General features: G+C 32.7%; 1 protein-coding gene across 1 annotated transcript in view; it reads right to left on the bottom strand.

The window, feature by feature from the left end:
• The window catches only part of LOC129235236 (potassium/sodium hyperpolarization-activated cyclic nucleotide-gated channel 2-like), an 85846-nt gene extending 75067 nt beyond the window's left edge, over positions 1–10779 (bottom strand). The window contains exons 1-3 of the mRNA XM_054868945.1: positions 10289–10779; positions 5317–5334; positions 489–509 (exon numbers count right to left, since the gene is read on the bottom strand). Of these exons, the coding sequence (XP_054724920.1) occupies positions 489–509; positions 5317–5334; positions 10289–10540 (291 nt within the window). The 5' untranslated portion in view covers positions 10541–10779. The remainder of the gene's footprint in view (positions 1–488; positions 510–5316; positions 5335–10288) is intronic.
• Positions 10780–25418: the final 14639 nt, after the last annotated feature.

Here is a 25418-nt window from a genome sequence, read left to right as displayed (position 1 = left end):
ATTACAGGAAAAACCAGTCTCAGTGGCAGAAGACTGAGATAAAATAAAAGTCAAAGTAACAAGATTTTTTTTTTTAAGTTTCACAAGTACAAACATCAAGTTTTTATACCAATAAAGATGCGTTGAAAATGTCCAAGAATATTGCTAAAAACCTCGTAAAGCTTTTTAAAACAAAAATTTTTAACGTCATAAAACTTAATAGACATTTTTAAATAACTGATACTATCTCAATGCCCTTTTTGGAACACTTAACACCAGGGATCCCCTTACCCACCGATACGCGTGCCATAACCGGTTGGATGGGGCCCTGAAGACAACTCTTTTTTCAATCCACACCAAGAGTCGAGCAACCACTGATCCAGCACGCTCACAGAAATTGGTTTGACCTAGGAACTTAGAATACTTTGTGACCATTACATATTTAACTTGCACCAGTCACCATTAGCATACACGGAGGATCTTCGATCGTCAGGTATCGAATCCGCGACTCTCCAGTCACGAGGTAATGCCTTACTCATCAGGCCACTACGATATTTTGCACAACAACCTGAATACAACTGATTGCAGGGGCGGATACAAAAGAAATCATTTTAAGGGTCATGCTGAAGAATGACCCCTCCTAATGAACGAATCTATGGTTTTGGATACGAAATATTTCTAAAACTGCTTGGGGGGGGTCAATAAAAAGTACCAAATCGGCCAGAAATAAGGTACCTATTTGGGGATAAACGTTGCAAATTAATCTCATAAGCAGTGAAACAAATAGTTCAAATCTTTAAGAATTATTAAGAGTAATTAATGAAGTATTTTGGAATATTATAACTGGAGTGGAAAAATAATCCTTTTAAAAATAGTTCCAATCAAAAAGAAAACTTATGGTTGCAGAAAAAGCATAAAATAAAAAAAAATATCCTAAACTTTTTCTCTCTGCATTAGAGAAAAAGACTTTTTCATTATCAATACAGATATAATAAAGTGGACATTCAGCAGCTCAAATAAACTGTCAAAGAGAGAGAGAGAGAGAATTAGACTCATTTTGTTTGTTGATTGTAGAATTACTTAACTAAACACGAAATTTAACCTGTTTTCTCTTCTCAAAAATATTACCAGACTCAATGTAATTGTTTATTTTATTTTTGAAATGAGTGGAAAATTCGAAACACAGAAAGAAAAAAAAGGATATTAATTTTTAAAAAAATCAGGGAAAAAAGGAAGTCATGGTTATTTATTTTTTACTTAATAGACACAATATAAACGATAATTTATATTGTTCTTGCATTTTAGCACAATCTTAAATCACATTTTAACTCCTAATGGATTGAAACTGGGACAAATAGTATTCTCATTCTTATTCTAGAGAAAAATATTTCTTAACCCTTCGTGTACAAGCAATTGATACTTGATTACACACACTTAAACAGAGAATCAATTGAATAAATGATTTCAATTGATGGTAATTATAAAAATTGACTTACAAAAATCTCGGACACGATTTGCATCATTTTCGCAAGGTTTCTAAAAAAACAGCACTGTCCTCTCGATTTTTGAAATTTGCCTTGCATTATTGTTGTAACAGCTCGTTTCCCTCAATTAGTCGAAAAGTAAAGGTAATTTTTTTTGGAAAAAAGAAGTCTTCAATTACAAGCAATATGTGTTATAAAAATATTTTTAACACATATTTTATTCCCAAAAACGTAACTCATTTGAAACAGACCACTGTTTAAAAAATAAATGTCATTTATTTTTGAAAAATCGTACTTTACACAAGTTTTGGCACGAGCAGCTATTCTAAATCCTTTTCACTATTTGATACGGATTTGTTAGTCGTGTTGTATCCTGGCCCATAAAAGCATCTGGATAGAAGCCAACTTGTTGAACATAAAATGAATTATTCCATGTTATGAGATTAAAATAGATGTGACACGAGACATAAACATCGCTTTGTAAACAAATTCTTCCACTTGTTTTGCCTTTTCTAATAGCATAAAAATGTTTTATTGAAAATAAATGCATTCGGTGTATAATGGAATGGAGAAACTTGAAAAACTTTTTTGTTAAATCAGACAATTCAAATAAACTTTTTTGAGAATGAATGAGTTTCTATTTTTAAGTTAGATTCACTCAAGTTTTTAAGATTGAAGACAATTCTTATTAACGAATTCAGCTTAGATTTTGTTAAACTCGGAGATAAATACTAATGTTAAAATTAATACAATAGGAAATATTATAGAATAATGTGTACCGTAACGACTTTATGAATTTATAGAAAAAGTATTTTAATTTAACATTTGAAATAAATGTTCTCCCATGTTACTTCGTGTATGTTTTACGTGAATCACAGAGTTCTGTTTTGCACTGTAATTATGCGAATCATAGATGAATTGCAGAACAGAAAATTATCAATATAGGGTAACGGCACCAGCAACAGACAGGGATCCAGTAACTAACGGTCGTAAGTTTGGATTTAAATAATAAGAATTTTGCGCTGGTAAAATTGATGGCGCTGCGACCCATGAATACGGTGCAACCATTTAGTGTTAGAGTGAATTTTATGAGCCAGTTGGTATTTACAAGGCAGTAGTGGAAGATTTTTAACAGCCACCACGAGGTCTGCCGGTGTTTCATGTTCATTTGAATTTAATAAGGTTTTAGATCTAAAAATAAAAAATTTTGCACATTTGGAAGAGAGCAGGGGAGTATTGTCCATTACTCATCCTTTCCTCGTCCTATCTGTTGCTGCGTATCATCAGAATTGTCGGTGTCTGTTACTGGGGGTCGGAACTTTTTTCGAAATTGAGCCAATAAAAATAGAATTAACTCATTCAGAGGATCCAGAAGCAGTCACGCCTTAGATGAGAAGTAGTCGCTTGAGAGAAAAATAGTTTTAAAAGCCTAAATGCATTAAAAAGCTCAGAAAATTGAGTTAACCTGAGAGCGATGTCTTAAGCATGTCTGTTACCGGTGCCGTTACCCTATGCTATGATACAATAAAATCTTAGACAGCAACATCCGTTTTCAAAGAATTTGCAAAAGTTCTGATTGTGATAGTTATGACAATATAATTGTAGAGAAAACAATGCTAAAAAAATCTATTTTCATTTTGTTACACTTATCTGAGTAAAACATTGCCAAGTTCTCACTACAACAAACAGCATAATATAGCGACTTTTACTTAATTGTTTACCGTTTCTTAATGTAAGTCGCTTCTGCTCTTCGAGCAAGTTTTATCGCAACCTCGCGTGTAGCTTGCTATCTGCTTGGCAAAGTCATGCATAAGTGTCCAAAGAACGCTTTTGGACTTCTCTACTATTAATAAAGCTGAAAATATGTCTATCTTTCGGTCTGTTACGCGTATAGGGCCAAGACCGTTGAGTCGATTTTCATGAAAGTTGGCACAAAATTAGCGTGTGCACCTCCAAGCGTTTTTCAAATATTCGATTTTGTTCTTTTTCTATTCCAATTTTAAGCTCATTTTTCAGATAAATTTGATAACACGGGGAAGAAATATTTTATGTACATTTTTTTTTTTTTTTTTTTTAGTTTTAGGTCAATCGAAAGCTTGGAATTTTGTGCTTAAGTTGAAGTTGACTTAAAGTTTCTACGATCATTAGGAGAGCTACGAGAATTGTTCGTAGAAAACCGGAATCCGAGGCTTACTTCAAGCTAGCCAAACGATTTTAAATTATTTAGCTCAAGAATAAAATTAAAAATTAAAATGAATGAAATATTTTTACGGAAAAAAAAGTCATCTGCTTTTTTTCATCATCAATTTTAATGGTTTAGTTATGTTTAGTAAATCATTAAAATATAGTATATCGTATGAATTTGCAATGTTCATTCTAAAATGTTAAATTTTGGAATAATGTATTATTTTGCTTTTTAAACTATAGAAGAATGAAAACTTCTGCGAAATTTCTGCTGAGTTCTGTAAGCAAAAAAATTTGTTTTGTTTTTTTTCTTTTTACTTACTTTTATACATTTAATTAAATATAATAGCTGAATTTTTTTGAAAATTCTTCAATTGCGTGGAATCGGATTATTACTGCTGTTTCTGATTTAAAATGTTAATATTTCTTATAGTTTATGGTTTGCTGCTTGATTTAATGTTAATTGAAATGAATTAATATCAAACATTACATTTCTTTATAACCGAGTTGTTCTAATGTATTTAAATTCACTACGCAAAAAAAAACGTTTTTTAAACATACGAATCCAAAAGTTATATTAACTTTGGCCCAACGAAGTAAATCTTCTATTTTCATTAGTATTTAATTCTCGGAAGTAATGGGAGGTGACATCGTAAATGTTGAGCATTTGATGACAACTAAGAGATATCTCTAAAAATTTGAAATATAAAATAATGCCTCAAAATTTAGTGACAAGCGTACTTGCGTATATGCAATCATGATTTTGCTTTTGCATTTTTCGTGCAAAAATTACAATTGTTGAAGAAATAGAAGCTTAATCATCTGGTAGTCGTGGGTGACAAATTTTCAAATCTGCCGAATATAAGTAGAGATTTGGAGAAACATTATTACTTAACTTATAACAGATGTTACTTGTAAACATAAAGGCGAACCAAATGGCTTTTTAATCTTCTACCACGCGCAAGGCAGTGCATGTACTGCTAGTTAATAATAAAGCAGCATCCAAGAGAGAGAAAAAAGAAAAACTGCAAAAACAGTAAGACTGAAGAATTGCATAAAAATCTACGAAATTGAATGAAACAGAGTCTTTAAGTCCAAGATATTCAGCTGGTTTTATAATGTCGTATGATCGTGATAAAGCACGAACATCATTATTTGCCCTATATTTTGCACGTGGTCGCAAAAGAGAACTTCTCACATAGTTGCCTGTCTGGGGGAGAACTACGTAGTGGAGAAAGCAATATATTACGAATTTGTAGAAACATATCTTAAACGCATCGGAATCGACCTTGAAAAATCACTTCCATTGCAATTACAGGTGTTAAAAGTAATAACAGTGGTAAATTCAAGCACGGAAGAAGACGGAGGGGGATTTGACCCCCTCGAGTGACCAAATATAGCCCAAAACTGCATTTTAGACATAATTTTAAAAAAATCACTCCAGGCCCATCCCCCCCCCCTCCGCCTTTGTGCCCGAAAATTGTACCTTAAACCCTCTTTTTTGATAATGACCCCCCTCCAAAACCAGAAACTGGATCTCCATCTTTTGGTAGATTAAAAGGCTAAGTTGCCAGAATGAACATTTTCGTCGGGGTAACTAACAGCTTCTTCTCATTGCCAGTTTCACGTACTCTTATAAGATAAGATTCGCTAGCGATCTAGAAGCAACGTTCCGAAGAACTTTTTCCTTCGTGTTTAGAAAAATAAGACACTTTTAATAAAGCGAAAAATGCACTAAACATTCAGAATTACCAAGAGAAAAGCGTTTATAGAAGCTATGTTTAATGTCGACATGGCTTCGCTTTTCAATGCCTTTTTTGTATTGTTTCAAACAAAATGAAGTATTGCATATACATCATTAGAAGAAGTAGAATGCTCCAGGAAAGGCCGCACTAGCTTTAAAAAAGGGAGAAAAACGTTACTTCAAGTATTTAAAGCAGTAATAAAAAGAAAAGGGCTTGTTTTAATGCGATTTCTTTTTAGTTCGGTTTTCTAAAAAATGGAAAATAAGTTGGGTAATTCTTTCAAGAACTCACAAGAAATATAGCAACATTCATCGTACGTCCTCTGAAAATAAAAATGAACAAACTCATCTTGGCACCGTTTGACACAGTTGCTGCTTCACTTCAGGGTAGTTAATAAATTTTAAAAACTAGAAACTGTAGAGCAACAAATTCATGTACCAGAAAATCCGTTTAAATAACTTGAAAGAGAAAATCCAACTTAATTCACAGATGTGAGCAGTTATGTGAAACAACTGCATAGAATCGATACGTTAAAAATAGAATAGTTAGTTTTAAATGTGTAGCGGGATATGAAATAAAATAGTGTAAACTTAAAAATTTAAAACGCTTGCACTTTCTGTTATCACTCAACATATTAATGAGAGAAAAAAATTTCATTATAACAAATAAAGACGAAGATGAAGAGCCAATTAACAAATGATAATATAAAACCATGTTTAAAATTTTTGACTTTTTACTAGATATAACAGTACTAAACAGACTATTCTAAATATTACTACTATTCTAAAAGTGCTGAACAGACACTGCCCTAATTAGGTTTTAAGTAAAACATTTTAGGCTTTTCACAACAGCTTGACTAGAAGATTAAGATGTAGTTAAAAATGATTCAATCACGAAATTTTTATACCATCGATACCAGTTAAGTATTCATACTTTTGATTTGACACTAATGGTATCGGTGTCGAAAGTTACGAAGGTATTCTGGCACCGATTTTGAAAGTAGAATATCGGAAAAACTCTTAAGTGACGCTAAGTTTTTTTTCGTTAAAATCATTATTGAATGTTCGGGTGTAAATTGCAGGTATTTAATTGTTTTCCAAAATGTAAATAAAAACCTATTTTTTATTCCATTATAAATTACATTTTAAAACATATAAAATTAAGAGAAACCAAAAGTAAAATGCATGCTTCAAAAATTAGAAATTTATCTAGAAAAAATAAAATTAATTTTAATTTTAACTTACTGGACTAAGCGTAACTAAAGAAGAATATTTAGAGAAAGTAATGTTTCATAAAATTCATAAACAAGCAATTAATTGCAATAAATCTAGGTCAATCATAAAAAGAGTTGCTGAAAACCTATGATCTACTTACGGGGTTAAGAATGGAAACATAAGATTTTTTATCCCGAAAAGCTTGTATTGTTATGAAAAACATATTAGCTTGAGAATAACACTAAGAAACAAATTATTTGGAACAAAACAACAAGGCACTGTGTGTAGAAGCAGGCAGCAGCTTTGTTTTTCTGTCTAAAGTAAACGTCATCTACGTTCAATCAGTGTTCCAAACGATAAATTGAAATAGAGCTGCTGCCACTCAAAATATTTAAGCGCAAAATAAATTGAAGCAAAATAGAAGGCAATAAATAAAACAATAATTGACTATAAGCAGACGACCAATAGTGGTTGGCACTATTTAATTATGTTTTGAAGATATTAAGTACTATTTAAACGATAGGTGTCATTTAAGCTCGCATCAAACAAATCTTGCATTCACAATAAGAACTTGAATACGCCACCTTGCAGCAATTAAAAAAACTATCGAAAAAGGTTAAACAGGTTTACCTTTATAGATCATTATACAAAAATTTGGAATTCATGAAAAGTTGAAGTTGGAAGTCATGAAAAAAAAAAATCTTCAATTTTTTCAAAAGTTATTTTATATTGTTCCTTTTAGGCACCTTTTTACTCTCACATAGTTAGTCACATTCTTTATTGGTTATTTTGTAACTTTCTTTTGTAGTTAAAATTTTGGATGTGAACGGAGGGTAACAGATAGAGAGTAAATATATATTTTAAATGTTATTTTTAAACTTTTCATTTAAATAAACATTGCATCTTGTATGAGGAACACGATTTGAACTGATTAAAATGTACACATATTTCATAAAATGGATTTTTAAAGAAAGTTGTATGCTCCATTTCTGATTGTATATCCTCCATTTACATCTGTACTGTAACGAAAGATACAGAAACGGAGGATACAAATACTTATGTTTTGCAATGATCATTGTGTTGATTTAGGGTTAACGCTACATGTTATTAAGAAATTACTTTTAAAAAAGTGATTCAATTTTAACTATGAAAAATGTTTTTGTGCACAAACAATTCTTTCCGTTTTAACTCAAGAACGGAGGATATACAAAGTTAAGGATCTATTTGAATTCAAAGAGAATAATCCTGAAATTCTTTCACACTAAGTTCTTTATCTTCACTATGAAGACCCAGAGTTGAAAAGGGCTAACTTGTGATTCTAAACCTCTGTAATGAGCTGCCAGTACTGCCGTCTATAAGAAATTCTATTACATAATTAAATCCTGATAGGAGGATACAAGAAATACTGTGACAGTGATTCAAAAGATTATGAATGCTATATATTTTTTATTTTACAACATTATTCTTTTAACTTATTAAAAAAGCATTAAATGATTTAAATTTCACTATTAAATCTGTTATATTTTTTTGTATTGAGTGAATAAATGAAAAAGTACATGGGAAGAAATGTGTTGGGACATGTAACGGAGGCATACAAGTATCCCTCCGTTCAGTGAAAAAAAAACACTTAAAAATTTTTATAACATCTTTAATTTGTATTGATCATTTTCAAAATTTGTTATACTTTTCTAAATCTCATAAAAAAGTGCTTAAAAATAAATATTTTTGAAACTAACTACACTGGACTTTAAAAACCGCGTTTTTTGTAGAATGACCCCTTATAGTAAAATGTAGGCTTCAGACATTTTATGGTGCAATATAATTTCAAAAGAATAGAAAAGAAAAAGCCCTATAAACACGGTGAAAATTATTGTCATTCACTAAGCTGAAAACAAGATAAGTTACGGCATTTGCTTTCTTTACCTTTTTCAACCGTCATTATCTAGAGACTACACTGCTTCCTATAGTATATTGGAATTGCAAAAAGAAGAAGGTGATGATGTAATTTTAGTGCGATTCACTGAAAGAGATTGGAAGCTTTGACATTAACTATTTTTTAATATTTGTACATAAAAAATACAAAAGTAAGTTTTCTGATAGTTCTATCAGAAAACTTACCCCTTTACTAATGTACAACGAAAAATTGAAATAAAATAAAATAAGCAAAATATAAAAAAAAAACCCTGGAACCGACATCTTTGAATCAAACTGCCATTGATAATTTCACTAAAATAAAAATCGATTTACTCTTTAAATAACGTCGATGACATTGAAACATATAATTCTTGAAGTTGGCGCAAAAACGGTTACTATGAATTAATTACAAATATAAATTTAAATTTAACCGAAGTTAGCAGCAATTCCTTAATTACCTATACTTTTTTTCTATTTTTTTAGAAATATGATATAATATGTACTCAATAACTGTTACTCATGTCTTGTCAGAAAGTAATGTGTGTTAATACTGTTCTCAACTGAGCCTGGATCTATTTGAATTTATATTTGTAATTGATTCACAGTTACAAATGATTTTATTAATTTCAGTTTACTTTGACATCAAAAAAAAATGTTATGAAGTTGTATTTATGCTGTTTGAAGAGTGAATTTAAATCTTTTCTTTTTAAAACAATTTATAGTTGAATGAATGATAGTTTTTTTTTAATTCGATGCTCTTTTAAAGACTCTTTCCTTTTTTATCAATCGCACACAAAACTGATAATACCTTTTGAAGTTATTAAATCGCACCCCGGCAACTGAACTAACACCACTCAACAAACAGCTCTGGAGAAAAAGAAGTTTTAACCAATACTACTCTTTACTGATTTATTCCCAACTTCTACAACACGTGAAAAACATTTATATTACTATGTTTTATAGTCTGAATTAATAGTGTCCACGTAAAGTTCGATGAAATTTCCATGATGTGACACAATTGATTATATTGCATATACGTCAAACGCCACCACACTAAGATAAAACACTAGTAGTGGCCAGTGCATCAGTAGTGGCCACTTCAAGTTTACTCATATACTTTGAGGAAAAAAATCAACAATAATAATGTTTTTTTTTTTTTTTTTTTTTTTGTTGGTACTTAATGTAACTATCATATTAAATGAATTTTATTCTTCAGTTATTTGAACTTAAATTAAGAAATTTCAATTCTTCGGATGGGAGACTGTCAGATGGCTTCCACTGAAATGTTCAGATTTTGGAGTGGCCACTACTGCATCAATTTTGGAGTCTGGAGAAAAAAATGATAAAAAAATGAACAAATGTAATTCTGGCGTTTTTAAAAAATGGGACGATTAAGAAAGAGTTGGCCTTAATACGCTCATTGAGTTTCAAGAGAAGTAATTAATATTGTAGACCCCCAGTTTAAAAATATACTTCACTGTGGCTACTACTAGTGTGTTTTAAACCTTGAAGTGGCCAGTACTGGTATTTTAAACTCTGTGCGAGTTTTGTGGCACAAAAGAGCATTAAATTCAAATTAATAATCAGCATGTTCTTTCTAATTTTTGAGATGCGTCACATCTATTGCTAGGGGGTGACACGTTTGATAGAAAGTCGGAAGCGACACTCAAAGAGAAACGTCGGAGTCCTCTCTCCTCTTTGGCACTGACTCCCTTGCGAGAGAGTGGAAAGGAAATAACTCAAGACAGCACCTGTGAGGTGCACTCACCTTCCTGAAGTTGATCTCCGGAGTGATGTAGTCGTTGACAGGGTCGCCGAGCGCCGTCACCACCGAGTCTGTGCATGTGTTGGTGTTGTCGATGGATATCTTTATAGAGTCGTGGCGACACAGGGGCGGAACCATCACCTCCGCCCCTTGCTCTTCCGTCCCGCTGTTGACGCGTCCGTTGGCCAAGCGGAGGCAGGGCCGCTTGCCTCCCTGTTCCATGACACTCAGGCCCCTGTAAAGTAAGAGCAGCATTTTAGAAATACCGCAAAGTGACAACCCGCACTGCAGAGAGAGAGAGAGATTGGAATGTGAAGGTTTCCAAGCACTCCAGCAACGAATTCTGCTGAAGAGGAGGGAAGGTGCTTGACGAGTGACTCATTCCGGATCCAGGAACTATCCCCATCTTTTCATAAATACCTTTCTCTAACCCTTAAAATGTGCATGTTGAGAATCAAACGAATGTTTTAGACATAAAAATCACATTCAAGAATATCCATCAAATCAGTACAATCATTCAAGGTAGCTTTATGCCAAAATTTCTCTATTTTTAACTGCCCAACTCATATTTTAATAGTTTTACTAGCTGCGTCGCCCGACCTTGCACGGTGTACCTCGAAAATAAAAGTTATGTCAAGGAACACGTGTTCAACAATGAGGCTTGAACAAAAAAAAAGTAAAAGTTTGCGGCAGATTGCGGAAAAATAGCCAAAAAGGAAACATTTTGAATCCCCCATTACAAAAGGGACCTTAACACACACAGGAAAGGCCTTAAAACAAAAGCCAGAATTTTATTTGTTCATGTTCGAGAAAAAAAAAAGGCAACAGATCTTTCTTTTCAATGATTTTCTTCACGCTACTTATTTTAATAAAAGCTTTGTTGCGGCAAGTTTAGATGAAGCACTAAATAATAATTTGAATGCAGGAAAGCCGTCGAAGAATAGGGATTTTATGCCAAACTTTAAGTATCATAATTAATAGTTTTTAATTAATATCTCCACTAATTATTATCGGTGGATTATGTTAAATAGCCAAACATAAAGACGGGAAAATTACGAATGTGTTGATACCTGGTTCGATGGTCAGTTCACTGGCGTTCGGGAGAAGTAACTCGGACATAGATACATAGGTAAGTACATATATAGATACGCTATGATTATGTAAGATTGGATTTTCTGGTATAAAACGGAAGAAACACTCCTAAAGTATTATAGTTATCAAAAATTAAATACTAAAATTTCTTAAATCCATCTAATGAACGAATTTTTAGCCTGGTTCGAACTCATCATGCGATTTGGGGTAACTTTGAGTCATATCGGACAATTATTTTAATAAAAGTTGTGCAACTTTAGAGCCAAAAAATAAAATTTACAAATGCTTTAAAACTCCCCTTTTCTATTTCAAAATATCACAAGATTTTTATCATTGATAATATTGCATGGAATATTAAAATTCAGAAAAAGCACTTTCTGTAACTTCAAAAATAGCTTTTAATTAGGGACTTCGGAATTATTGGAGGATTCAACGAGCTGTGTACAATATTGCCAATGATTTTCTTTTCTTTTCTCTTTTCTCTCTCTCTCTCTCTTTTTTTTTTTTTTGTAGAATAAAGAGTGAGAAAACTTATTTCATAACCTTGCCAGGAGACTGCAGCACTGAGCCTTCTTATTCTTCCTTAAGACAGATATTCTAAAAAAAATGAAGTAGCGCAAAAGCAAAGTTCACTGACATAACTCAAAGTTACCCTAAACTGCTGCTCAGAAATTAGTTAAATTACTACACGAAACTCTACGTATTTATGTGCCAAATACCTGCAATATACAGGCTGCCCGGTTGGCCCAGGCATCCAGAGACAGCAGTTTCGTCCTTGTTATTGACTCATCAGTCTGAAATAGGGAATAACCTAACTGGGAGGCAGATGTAATCTCATTAAAGCTGAGAATGCCAACGAACTGGTAGAAAAAGTAAATTTATCTCACCAGCGAGGGTCTGCAGACATGGTTCGGTTCAACTAGTAAATTGAAAACAAAGCTTGGGTTAGCTGTGTCTATGTTATTTCCATTGTCATAAATACCAGCTGTTCAAATAAACAATCTGAGCTAAGTGCCAGGTCAATACATTTGAGCTCTAATTTTTATTCATCATCGAATGTACATAAGGATTAATAAAAAAGACTTTGTTTTTTGAAGATTCCTTTCAATACGGATCCCTTTCTCTGCACTGAACAAAAAGTTTCAGCTAATTCTAAAGTACGTATCAGCGTTTTCCATTCTTTGTTTATCAGAGTTCTGTACAAAACTCAGAAACCAAACGATTGAGAGGGAACCTTAAACAAAGCAAGATTTTCTACTTAATTTTATTTGAAAACAGACCTAGTTGTCTGTTTGAAACTTTTAGCTAATATTCAAACTACAGTGGCTGCCGCTTATATGAATCAAGTTTGTTCTAAACAGCTTTGGTTCCATAAAACGGCTGATTTAATAAAGCGGATAATTCAATAATGCTGGATTTTATTCTGTTTTTGACAATTTGATTCACTAAAGTGATTATTCAAGTAACCACTGAGTCAATCAACCGGCGTGCACCGTATAGGAAAAAACTGTTAATATCAACGGCTTTTTTTTCCTTCAAATAATGAGTCTATTGCAATATACCGACAGATTTGAGTCTATACAGGGTGTCCACCCTAAAAGTGGACCAATAGCTAATTCCTAAACCGTTAGAGATAAGCGTATAGTTCCATTTTGAAAAAAAATCTTTAAATTGCGCAAGGGCTCGAAATTCATGAAATTTTTGTCAAAAACTCATATTTTGAAAAAGTTACAAAATTTAACTTTTTTATATAGTTTCCTAGTCTTAGCAATGATATTTAGTAAAACATTCCGGGCACACTAACATTCACAACTGAAAAAAAATCACTTTTCTACGACCAAAATTGACCGAGTTATGAAGTTTTGAAAAATCACTATTCTCGAAAATTTTATGACGTCAGCGAGATAGCTCTTAAGGGCACGTATGCGAATTGACAAAGTGTGTTTAAAAGGTTTAAATTTATTTTGGGTTCTTGTCATCAGGAGGCAATATTAATGGTGGAAAAGACTCTGCAAGTACTATTTATAAACTCAAAGGTTTTTTTTTTATTAAAAGTTTTTTTTAAATCTTATTTGTTTCAAGAATATCTAACTTCCATACGTGAATTTGATTGGAAAACATATTTTGTATTACAATTTATGTAAAAGGTTATCACTGTATTTAAATTTACAGAGTACTGATAAAGGGAAAAATATTATATTTAAAAGAAAAGGAAAACCGTAAAGGTTTGAATTATTTGGAACTTTTGTCAAGGTATTTCCGAGGACAGACGATAATTTTGTAATGCTGAAAAAATGTTTATAAAATGTTATTTTTCTATCTACGCATTTCATTTTATGGTTGTAATGAAAGTATCCGGCCAAAAAAGAAAAAAATATATATTGTGCAGACGATATAAGAGGTGGCTTGAATCTTTCGTAACAACATCAATTCTTTTTCTGAAACAATGCTAGACTTTAGATGCTCTTTAAGTTAAATATTCTCGTTAGGTTTATTTTCCTTATCATCTTATAAAATTGATTTGATTGCTTGCCATGTTTCATAAATCAATTGATGGATACGAATTTGTTTCTCGTTTCCGAACCATTTCATTTGTAGAACAAAAACTCAACGAGTAGGGTCCTGTCGCAATTCGTGGTGACGATGAATATAATTTGAATTTAAGATTTTAAAAACAATTGAATTTAAATAATCTTGAATTTAAATTTTTGCAGTCACGAATTGCGAAAGTCTATTTGTTTCCACAAATAGAATAGAATAGAAATGACTAAGAAATTTGCACTTGTCATAATATTATGATTTCATTTTCTAGAATAGGTAATACGAGGCTTATCCATAAAGAAAAAAAGAAATGGTGATTAGGATGCCGTAGTAAAGATAAAAATTTTATTGCCGATATCCACCACAACGCGGACCCCCCAGACGGTGGAACCTAAGGCTTACAGCTAAGTGATGGGGTGTGTGCGGAGAAAAGCACACTTATCATAAAGATTATTTCCAGAGTATACCGTCATGTATTTTGATTTCTGATCAATCTTAAATGATGAGAATTAGTAATCTCGAAATTTTGTATGAAGATGAAGTTTTTCTGTTTATATTCATCTATACAGGTGTTTCTTCTGAAAAAGCGTAATTTCACACACAGAAACTTTTATTTATTTATTTATTTATTTATTTATTATTATTTTTAATAACGTCTGCTTAAGTTAAGATCTGAAAAAAATGAATTCGCAACTCCAACGAACTATAGGGGGCACTGAAGTCACTGCCTAACGGCGGACTTAAAAACTAAAACAAACGCACATGGTAACGAAGAAAATGCTAAAAGTGTTGTGATTTTTGTTCGTACGTATGATTTTTTCTCTTTATTCTTTTTAAATTAATTTTCAAAGTCTTGTGGATATTCTGGCCCACGTAGAAAGAAATGAGAATTCAAGAAGCATTACTAAACGTCAAAGATTAATGCAAACTACGTAGTTCGTAGTTCTAAGGAGCTATTTCCACGATGTTGAATTCGATATTTATCAATTCTTGATAAAACTAAATAATAATTGTGGCCTGACAAGAACAACAATTAATGCTAGAAAATTCAATATGACATTACAAATTGTTATCGAAAGAAGATGATACTTTTTTGCCTTGCTTGGCAAGCGCTTATTGTTTTCCATTTGTAGCTGAGTTATTTCTCTCGAATTCCCGAATCGGTTAATTTAAAAATTTTCTGTTTCGATTTTTCTAATTTCTGAGTTACGATTTAATTGTGTCATGTTATGCAAATCATCAACAAAATTCTCACGGATATATGGTGGTAGTTTTCTTTTCCGTTGATTGACCATTATTTCTTTTCACTTATCGAATTCTGTAATCTTACTACCATTTTATTCCACTCATGATAAAAATTAAAAATGGTTTAACTAAAAACGCGAAATCTCGCCAAGGCTACTTTGCTCGCACTATACTAAAACTATAACCCTAAACAAATTTGGCGAAACCTTTCAGCTGAGAATAAAAGGAATAAAGTAAATTCTTTCTCGGTTATTCATTTTGTTCTACGAAATATATTCAAGAAAATATTTTGCATACTGTCCATTCCAACTAAATGCTGCTGTAAAATATGGTAAGTTTAATTCATTTAAGATTAAAAAAAAACCCCATATTCTTACAAATTCATACAAAACAATAAAAATGTTTACCTTGTATAACGTTATCCAAGTTTGTTAATCCACAATTTTCGCTTTCACCAATTATTAAGGAAATAATGAAAACTAACATTATTTTGAGAAGCTCGAGAATACTACTAAGGGACGAATTAATTTCTGTAGCTGAAAGCAAACTAAGACACATCGAATGCGTTAATAAATACTCAGAACAAACTGCCTGTGTTTACGTCAACAGACACACGTGGAACGCAACGTGGCAATGTTTTAGTTTCATTTGCAGTTTTGTAAATCACCGCAAGGTAGCGTATTCGAGCGCTGGAGTTCCGAATAAAGTTAACCACAGATGATTTGTAACTATGACAAGGAAAATTTTACTCCCTAAATAAATATTAAAAACAAACGTAGATAATATAATTGTTTAAAAAATAATATTTGGTTTGAAATTTTGAAAAAAATGTCCATTTACTTAATGATACTCGGGGGATGGAAATTAGAGGTTCTTAAAACAAAACGACAAACCATTTCGATACCCCCCCCCCCCCCGCCCTTTTAACCATTAATAGACTTTGAGCTTATAAATAGCACTTGCTAAGTCTTTTCAACTGTTAATATTGCCCCCGATAACAAGGCCCAAAATAGGTTTAAACCGATAAACATATTTGTCAATTCTCATACGTGTCCTTAAGAGAGAGACGTCATATATCTTCAAAAATGGTGATTTTTCAAACTTCATAACTCGGTCAATTTTGGTTGTAGAAATGGGATTTTTTTTTAGTTGTAAATGTTTGTGTGTCCAGAACGTTTTACTAAACATCGTTGCTAGGATCTGGGCCGGGGGACTGTTTAAAAAGTTAAATTTTGTAACATCTCCAAATTTTGATTTTTTTTTTTTTTTTTTTTTTTTTTGACAGAAATTTCATGAATTTTGAGTCCTTGCGCAATTTAAAGATTTCTTCTAAATGGAACTATGCACTTATCTCGAACGGTTTAGGAATTAGCTATTGGTCCACTTTTAGGGTGGATGGACACCCTAATTTATTATCATAGAAATAGACAATGGAAAAAAATAACAAAACTAATCCAATTACGACTGATATTGGGCTTTTAGAAAGCTTTTCATGTTTTCAAAAACCTTTCAATTTAAATTTGTCATTATATTTCTATGCCATTTTTTTTCGTCAGCTTCATATCTTTTTTGCTCTACTCGTCTAGCTTAAAAATTAATCTTGGATATTAATCTCAAAAAAGATGATAGCTTTTTAAGTTTGATTTATGTTCAATGTTGTAATTATGTATGTTAATAACATAAAAAGTAAAAATAAATTTTTACTTATGCTTATGAATTAGCTCACGAAATATACAAATTAGGCGATTAATCACGTAACTGCGGCAAATCCAACATCAAGGACGTACCTTGGAGTATGGGTCCCATAATGTTAAATGTCGCATCAAATATTATGTTTTTCTCTTTGCTTGTTCATTAACGTTGCTTCTTAGACACTAAAATACGTTACTTAACTATAATTTCATTTATTATTTTTATTTTATCGTCATTCCTACCTCCGCTGCTCTTTTAAGTTTTACCAATGTCGTTTACATAAGAGTGAGTATTTAGCCAATCGGCTACCATTCTATGTGCATTTTTGTATTATCTATGGATGTATCATAAAGAATGAAAATACTCCAGGAAATACTTTTCATGAAGAATGGAAAAGAGGTAATTTAACTTTGTTTACTCTTCGCAAACGGAAAGTAAAAATGGATGGTTTAATGAGGACTAGCTGCGTTGCCCGGCTTTGCCCGGTCTTCATTGAAAATAAAAATTGTGTCAAGTGACATTTATTCAACAATCAGGCTTAAATAAAAGAAAAAAAAACATCATTCAAAATTTTCTCGCCAAACAATGATGACAGATACTAAAATACTTTTAAGAAATTAAAATAAAAATGAGAAAGATGCATTTAAAAACGTAACCATGAAACACAAAAGAAAATAAACTTAAGAATTGAAAATGAGAAAGATGGAAATAAACAATGGATTTAAAAAGCGTTACCGTGGAAACGCAAAATAAAATGGTTAAAAACTTGAATAGAGAACAGATTTTTAAACTTCATTTAATTCTCTTGTAACTTTTTTTTCTAATGGAGATAGAGGGTTAAACTTTCGACCCTAGGTCGAGTTAGATCTGAAGTAAAAAAAGCAGCTCTTTCCAATGCTGTCAAAAAGAAAACTGTGGGACAATTCCTTCACTTTTTATTGATGGATTTAATGAAGAAAGTAGTGCCTAAATTTCAGCTAAGCCTAAAAAAAATCGAGCTAAAAATGTAAAAAAATCCCGCCGCAATTAAGTTAGAGCATTGGAACAAATCGCGTAGAACGCGGAAAGTTCTACCCTTTCCAACGATATATAATATTACTATTTGCGAGTAATTTTTCACCCCCACATTCGGGAATTTATCTGAAAATTGAGCCTAAATTGGAATAAAAAAACGAACTATTTATCGAATTGTTTTCGAACTGGTCTGCAAACCTTCTCAGGACTTAAAGGAACAAACTGTAAAAATTTCAGCAAAATCGACCGGGTAGTTCTCGAACTTTGCGAGTTCAAACACACAGATGCTTTTTGGAGACTTCATTCTATACTATGTAGAGATGTGATAGTAGGACTTAGCGCTTGTTTTGAATTATTTTCATAGGTAGAACTATTTAATGTTTAATCTAACGGTGCTTAAAAACTCTTATCCCACCGGTCCAAAAGAGACTGGAAAAACGGCATGTATAAACTGTGCAAAGCGTTACGTGTGGTTTCGAAAATTTATCGATGCAAAGGCAGTTCTCCTTTATTCAATGATCTTCAAAGAATACAACGTATGCGGCCAGTTTAATTCTAGGTATAAAAATTTTAATTATGAATTTTTATTTGGATATAAAAGAAAACAAAAAACAGATTGCCATGGCAATATAGCAGTCTAGTTCGTGGTAAATAGTTACACGTAGCCTCCAAAACTTTCTTAATTAATTTCAGATTTCATCAATTTTGTAGGTAAGAAATCCGGTTCAATCGAAGTATTAGTAACGATGTGTGCTCTGTCAAATTTTTAGATAGATTTTTCGAATAGTATAATAGATGTTTCAGTCGATTTTGGCGCATTGTTTTAAAAATTCAGGAAACAAGGACGAACGTAAGGTCTTTTGTTCACAGAACTAATACATTATCAGCATTAGGAATTAACTACAAATTCAATTTACAACAAGTTTCAGTTTAATACAGCAGTAGATGTGCAAAAAACTGATGATATATAAACTTAGCCCACCAGCTTTTGTAAATGATTAATGCAAATATTTACTTTCTGTTCAAAGACCTGTGTTTCTTTTATCTGATTCGACTGCCTACACAGTTATTTTCACTTAGATTTTTTTAAATTTATTTTATTTCTTTGACGCTCGTATGTGACCCGTCCCTCTTCTTTCTAGAACCTTGCATTACTCATTGAATTAGTAACTGTCTATAAATGTTGACGTGTTTTTTCAACGTTTTGACGTCTCTCCACCTCTCTCCCTGTGGTCACACTTCACCTTCCCCCCTTCCCCCCTTGTCACATGTCAAGTTATTTTCATAAACATATTCATATTAAAATTGAGTGATGGCATACTTCTTGTAACCTCCTCCTACCCCTTGTCACAAACTCGAAATTTCACATCCCCCCCCCCCAAATCGTGTCATCATTTGTGGAAAGCCCGTAAGGTCCCCCCCCCCTCTCATATCAGAGAAAATGATGAAAAAAAAATAATTATAAAAAAAAAACATCTAAAATTTCAACAAAAGCAGTTCAATTTTAGAATTTTAGTAGTACTTCATTCCATCCATTTCAGTGAGGTGAAGAAAGAGCTCATTAGAACTCCAAAACTCGAGTACATATTTAGTTTGAAAGCTTTGATGTAGTTTTCCACCGAGAATTACAACTTTAAAGCGCAATCGTTTACAATTCATCGCAAAATGTCTGTTTTTTTTTTTTTTTTTGTCAACTAAGTTAATTTGGGGCTTAAAGCCGTTGTTTGTCTCCAAACTACTGTCAGCTGCGTTGGAAAGGTTTCTCTTTATTTAAAAAATCCGGGCCAACTATGTTGTCACACAGAGACAAAACGAAAACTAAATTTACGATGTACTACTACGAAATTTTCCATTCCCTTCGAAAGTACTGATAAAAATCTTCATTTCTGTAGCGAGATGTCTCTTGGGTGGAGCAATGTGACGAATGACGAGTTTTATTTTCAGAGCAGGATGTGGCAGCAGTGAGGGAATGTTGAGAAGGATGTCTAGGCCATATTTTATCGCGTTTGTAGCATCCAAGCTCTAGCTTGTATAAGAAATTTCGTAAAATGCGCTCTCATACATCTTAAGAAGGATCTTTGGAATGATAACTAGCTCAGGAGATTTTTTTTCCCTCGCTTTTCCGTTTTTTTTTTCAAATTTCTGGAAATGACATTTCTGTGGTACTTTTAATATCATCGTTTAAAAACAGCTTATTCACACATGTAAAGCTTAACCCACAAACTAAAAATTAACGAAAACTTCAAAGCATACATATTTTTACTCTATATGTATTAAACTTTCCATACTTACGGAAGTCAAATCATTTTTTTTAATCTACAAAAAAAGTTACATTATTTGTTGCATTTTTAAAACAATTATGGCATTTTTATGATGAGTAGTAATTAACTCCGACTGCTGTTATTTTATATACTCCGACCCCATCCTATGCATCGGTCTTCCTAGCAAAACTTTTTTTTTTTTTTTGAGCAATCACGATTGCTTATTGCTTTTATTTGACTGTTTTTGGCGTGCTATCATTTTATTTTCCCACCAGCACCACCCTGCAGCACCACCGTCGACTGGCCGCCTCACGATGCTGCTCCTTTAGCGAAAACCGTCTCCAGGTTGCGTCCATATCCTACACACGCGCGCATACACACAAACACATACACACACATACACAAACACATACACATACACACACCTACACACACTCATGCCTGCACACAGACCCAAACACATATGCCTACACACATACACATCCCCCCACACACAAACACTCATACACACAACTACCCACACACTCATAACTGCACACAGACACAAACACACAAGCCTACACACACATACATACCCCCCACACTCAAACACACATACCCCCACACACACGCCTACATACACTCACACACTCGTGATTGCGAAAAACATAATTTGAATTCAAGAGGTCAAAATTCAAATTAATTTTTTTATACTTTTTTTTTAAACTTTCCTCCCAGCTACAGGCCTTTTTCGCCTCATTCAGCAAGAAATATCAGGTAAAAATGTACCTAAATTAAATGGATAAAAATATCTGCACTATCAAAATAAATACTTGTCGAATTTTCGTGTCTCTTTTTTTTTAAAAATATTGCTTGGTAATAATAAAAACCCTAAGTAACTTAAACAAACAAATAAAAATAACAATGAACACCTGGGGGCTTCACCGACATCCACTCCAACAAGTAAAGTTCTAAACTGCTCTGAGTGGTGGAGATAGGACTTAAATCCCACATCATATGTTGGACAGATGCCCAACACTTGGTTTTCTTTCGCTTCACTTCTAGCAAAACAATGTTTTAAAACTTATTTTTCCGCAATGGAAACTTGCGATATCGAAATTCAAAAAATCAATTAATAGGTCAGCTGTCAAGAAGCGATTCTTACTTTCTGCTTTGAAGCCACAATCAAATTAATTTTTTTAAACGTACAGTGATCTCTCGCTTATACGCGACCTCTGTTATACGCGTTTTTCACTTATGCGCATTTTTCTCACGGGCCCGGCCAGCGATATAGGAAAACAATGTTAACTCTTGTTCATTTATACGCGAAACCTAAAATGTACTTTTCACTTATGCGCGATAATTTTTTTTAAATTTTAGTTAAATCGCCTAATTCACGCTTTGCTTATCGGAGGAATTGTACCCTTCTTGTTCTTTCTCTTGAAATACATTCACACGACGTTATTCCATTGTTCGGATTCTTTAAAAAACGTGTTTTATTTTATTTTTTTTTGCACAAGTGTGCAATAGGGGGTGGAATTAGTCTTGTGATTGACTTCGAGAGGGGAGAACAGGTTACATACAAAAAGGTTGACGTGACTAAAAATCGTGCTCAAGTGGTACACGTTGACATAGCCTATCGAAAATCTTTTGCATCCTCGTAGACTATAGCACTGATCACGCGACATTTTTTTTAGGTTTTGGGGAAATCGCTTACGTACTGTACAGTGCATAAAAAATGACAAAACGTACAACTTCAAATTTGGCTTTTTTATTAAATCACAATGTATAAATGGAAGTTATGTGCGAATTTATTCATTAGTATTAGTAGTATACTATTAGTATTACTATAACTGATGTTAACTTATTGCATTTGAGCTAATTTTTGGGGGTTTTCACTCATACGCGAATTTCACTTGTGCGCGAAAACTTCGTTGTCCCGTTTGGTCGCGTATAAGTGAGAGATCACTGTAATTAAAAAAAAAAAAAAGTTTCTGCTTGGCAATCTGCATCAAAAAAAAAAAAAAAGGATAGCCATGCAGAATATATAGTTTGAGAAAAAATATTTCTTTACTAGTTTCCATAAGTTTTGTTTTTTAAATAATCGTTTATAATCCAATTAGCAGCTCAAATGTGATGTCACTTACACTACAGAATTTTTTCCCCCATACAAATTACCAGAGGTTTGGTTGTGGGGGAGAGCATGACCCTCATAACCTCACCCTTGTATCCTCCCTTGAATGTACACTTTGTGTTCAGATGCATATTGAAACTAATTCAACTTCACAAAGTAAAATAAACAAATTGGTAGTTAAATGCTACGGTTAATAATATGGTGCAGTGGCAGATGATGCCTTTGGAAAACAAAACTACAATGAAGCTTAAAATCTTAACTCTTATTACTTAACGGCTTTAGAAATTTCCTACTATGATCTTGAGCTTGTAATTCGATGTTTAAGTATGCGTCACGAAGGAGCCCTGATATTCTTATGCAAACTCTTTGAACTCCAAACAGCAAATGCGTTTATACTTTTATGTTTCACTAGTGGTACCCGCACGGCTTTGCCCGTAATAGAAAAATTAAAAGGTCTTTGGTTCGCCTGTATATTTACAAATAATGTATGGTGAATTTTCTCGCCAATTGGCTTGTACCCATGTTACGGTTCCACGTTATGATAATTTCGTATCTCGCCAATTGGCTTGTGCCCATGTTACGGTTCCACGATATGATAATTTCGTAATTTACTCGTATATCTTATGATAATTTTGTTCTTAAAATTGGAATAGAAAAAGAACCACATCGAATTTTCGAAAAATCGCTTTGAGGTGCACAACACCCCCATGCTACAAACTAACTTTGTGCCAAATTTCATGAAAATAGGCCGAACGGACTAGGCGCTATGCGCGTCACAGAGATCCTACAGACATCCTCCGGACATCCAGACAGAGAGACTTTCAGCTTTATTATTAGTAAAGATAAGGATAATTTTTAAGATCTTTGATATATTGCTTTTGTGCCTTGACATTCCATCAAAACGTCAAAAAAAGAAATACTCGAACTATAAACATTATTATTGCTTAAATGGAGGGGCTATAATGCATCAATATATTCCTTTAATTACTCTTTACCACTAAGAACAACATGAAGCAGGAGCAATTCAGTACTCCGCATTGAATTTATCGTACTGCGCTGAAAATGGCAAAGATTCCTTCTTCTAAATTACGACACATTTGGAATTTTTCTTTCATAAATTGGGCAACGGTAACAACTAATCTCTTAGCTCTCCCTAAAAGTGACTCTAATAACTTCTGATGCTTTGTCGGAAATATTATGACGCGATTTTCCCTCTTCACTCTGATGTTAATTTTTGAAGTTATGCAATTCTTTTTATTACCATAATTTGTCACGCAACGCGTGGAAGTTTCTCGGTGAGACCTTTTAATAGTTATAAGATCAAACTTCAGAAACTTCTGTTAAGTTATTTCAGAATATTAATGTAAGATTTTACGTTATTAAGAACTAATTGAGTCAAAATTTTCGCAGGCCACTATTGTTGTTTCAGTATGCGTGTTTTTCCTGTTCATAGCATTCACTCACAAGGGGTAAAGGTAAAAAAGAATATCAGGCTACAAAGTTCCTGAAAAATATTCTGTTTTCTTAAACTAAAATTTCATTAATATGGGCGAGGTAAAAAAATGAGAATTATTTTATCAAATACTAACAATTTTATTATTTGATAAAATAATGAGAATTATTTTATCAAAACCTTTTCTCTCTCTCTCTCTCTCTGTCCTATAAAACAATATTAACACTTTTTTCATTGCACCAACCACTTTTACACGCAATAAAATCATGTGCGCAATGAAAGCACTTCTCTAAAATCAGCCAATTTCTAACTTGTGAAGTCTATGGAAAATTGCATTTCGGATTTCAAAGAACTTTTTTCGAATTCTGAAAACAAAGTATTAAAAAATGTTTAGATTTTCTAAAATTTTCTCTATTATTCAGCGATCAAATTAAAAAAAAAAGGAAAAAAAAACCTTTGCTGAAAAGTAAAACTATAAACAAGGTTCAAACACCAAATTTGGGAGGAAAAATTGCAGTTCTCTTTTGAAAGATTTTTTTTTTTTTTTCATCATTCAATTTATTTATTTTCGAAAATTTTCTTTGTGTTTTTTTTTTTTGGGGGGGGGGGGGTTTGCAACAGATGAAATCTTTATTCATTTCATTAATTTTCTTAAAGAAAAAAAAACCTTTTACGGGGAAGATAGGCTAAAAAATAGTTTGAAATACATTACCATTTAAAATGTTTACCATCATTTTCACAAATTTAATATTTTATTTATTTCCAGTAGGCATGAAATAGTAAATGAATTAGTAAAAAAAAATATCTTGCATTTTTTAAGGAAAGAGAAAAAGAATAAATAAATTTCCATTCATCCTAAAGAACTCTACTTCGCTGCTTTTACTTTGTTTCGAAAACGTGTGTGAAATACAAACTCTATTTCTCAATGAGCGCAACTTTTAGAGCCATTTTTAAATCGGCATAACTCAAAAACTTACTGTAGAAATTGAAAAAAAAAAACAACTTATCCATGAATCAGTAAACTATGCGCTTGCGTGTGACAGAAAAAAATGTGCCAAAACATTTACAGCAGAAGGTAAAAAATTAAAATTGACGACTATTCAAATCCCTACGAGAATTAGTGTAGCTCTGGAGAAACGTCTTCCGTGAAAGGTCGCAGTCACGTGGTTTCTCCTCACTTTCCCCCGCGAAGATTCCTGCCTCAACAACTAAAGCCCTCGATCCGTCTCTCCAGTCCGTCCGACGGATCCAGGGCTTTATCAACAACCACTCCCACTTGCTTCATCTATGTCTCAGTAATCTAAGATTAGCATAGGCAGTGAAGCACAAGGTGCCATGTATAATAGGAGGTAGAGGGCCATTGGCTCGAATCCTTTTCAGTGCATGGATCGGTATCACACTACTTCCGAACACATCATACTGCCGTTCAAATTAAGAAAGCAGTTGTTGCCTGATTGTTATTTTCGAAAAAAAAAAAGAGCATTTGAGTTAGCTGAGCCACTACCACGTAGAAAGACTGGGTACTAGGGTGGTTCGAAAAAAATCGATTTTTTTTATTTCGGAAACGAATTACCTCTTAAAAGTTGTAGTTTAGTATCCTCAATTGGAAAAAAAATCTGAGCTGACATCTTCAGTTCGCGCATGAGGCTGAAAGTTCGAAAAAATATGCTAAAATTGAATTTTTCAAAAAATAATAAAATTAGTTTTTTTTATATTTTTGTA

This window comes from Uloborus diversus, chromosome 2 (genome assembly GCF_026930045.1).
Source record: "Uloborus diversus isolate 005 chromosome 2, Udiv.v.3.1, whole genome shotgun sequence".
Lineage (NCBI taxonomy): Eukaryota > Metazoa > Arthropoda > Arachnida > Araneae > Uloboridae > Uloborus > Uloborus diversus.
The sequence above is the reverse complement of the archived record's forward strand: the minus strand, read 5'-3'. Positions and strand labels throughout refer to the sequence as shown.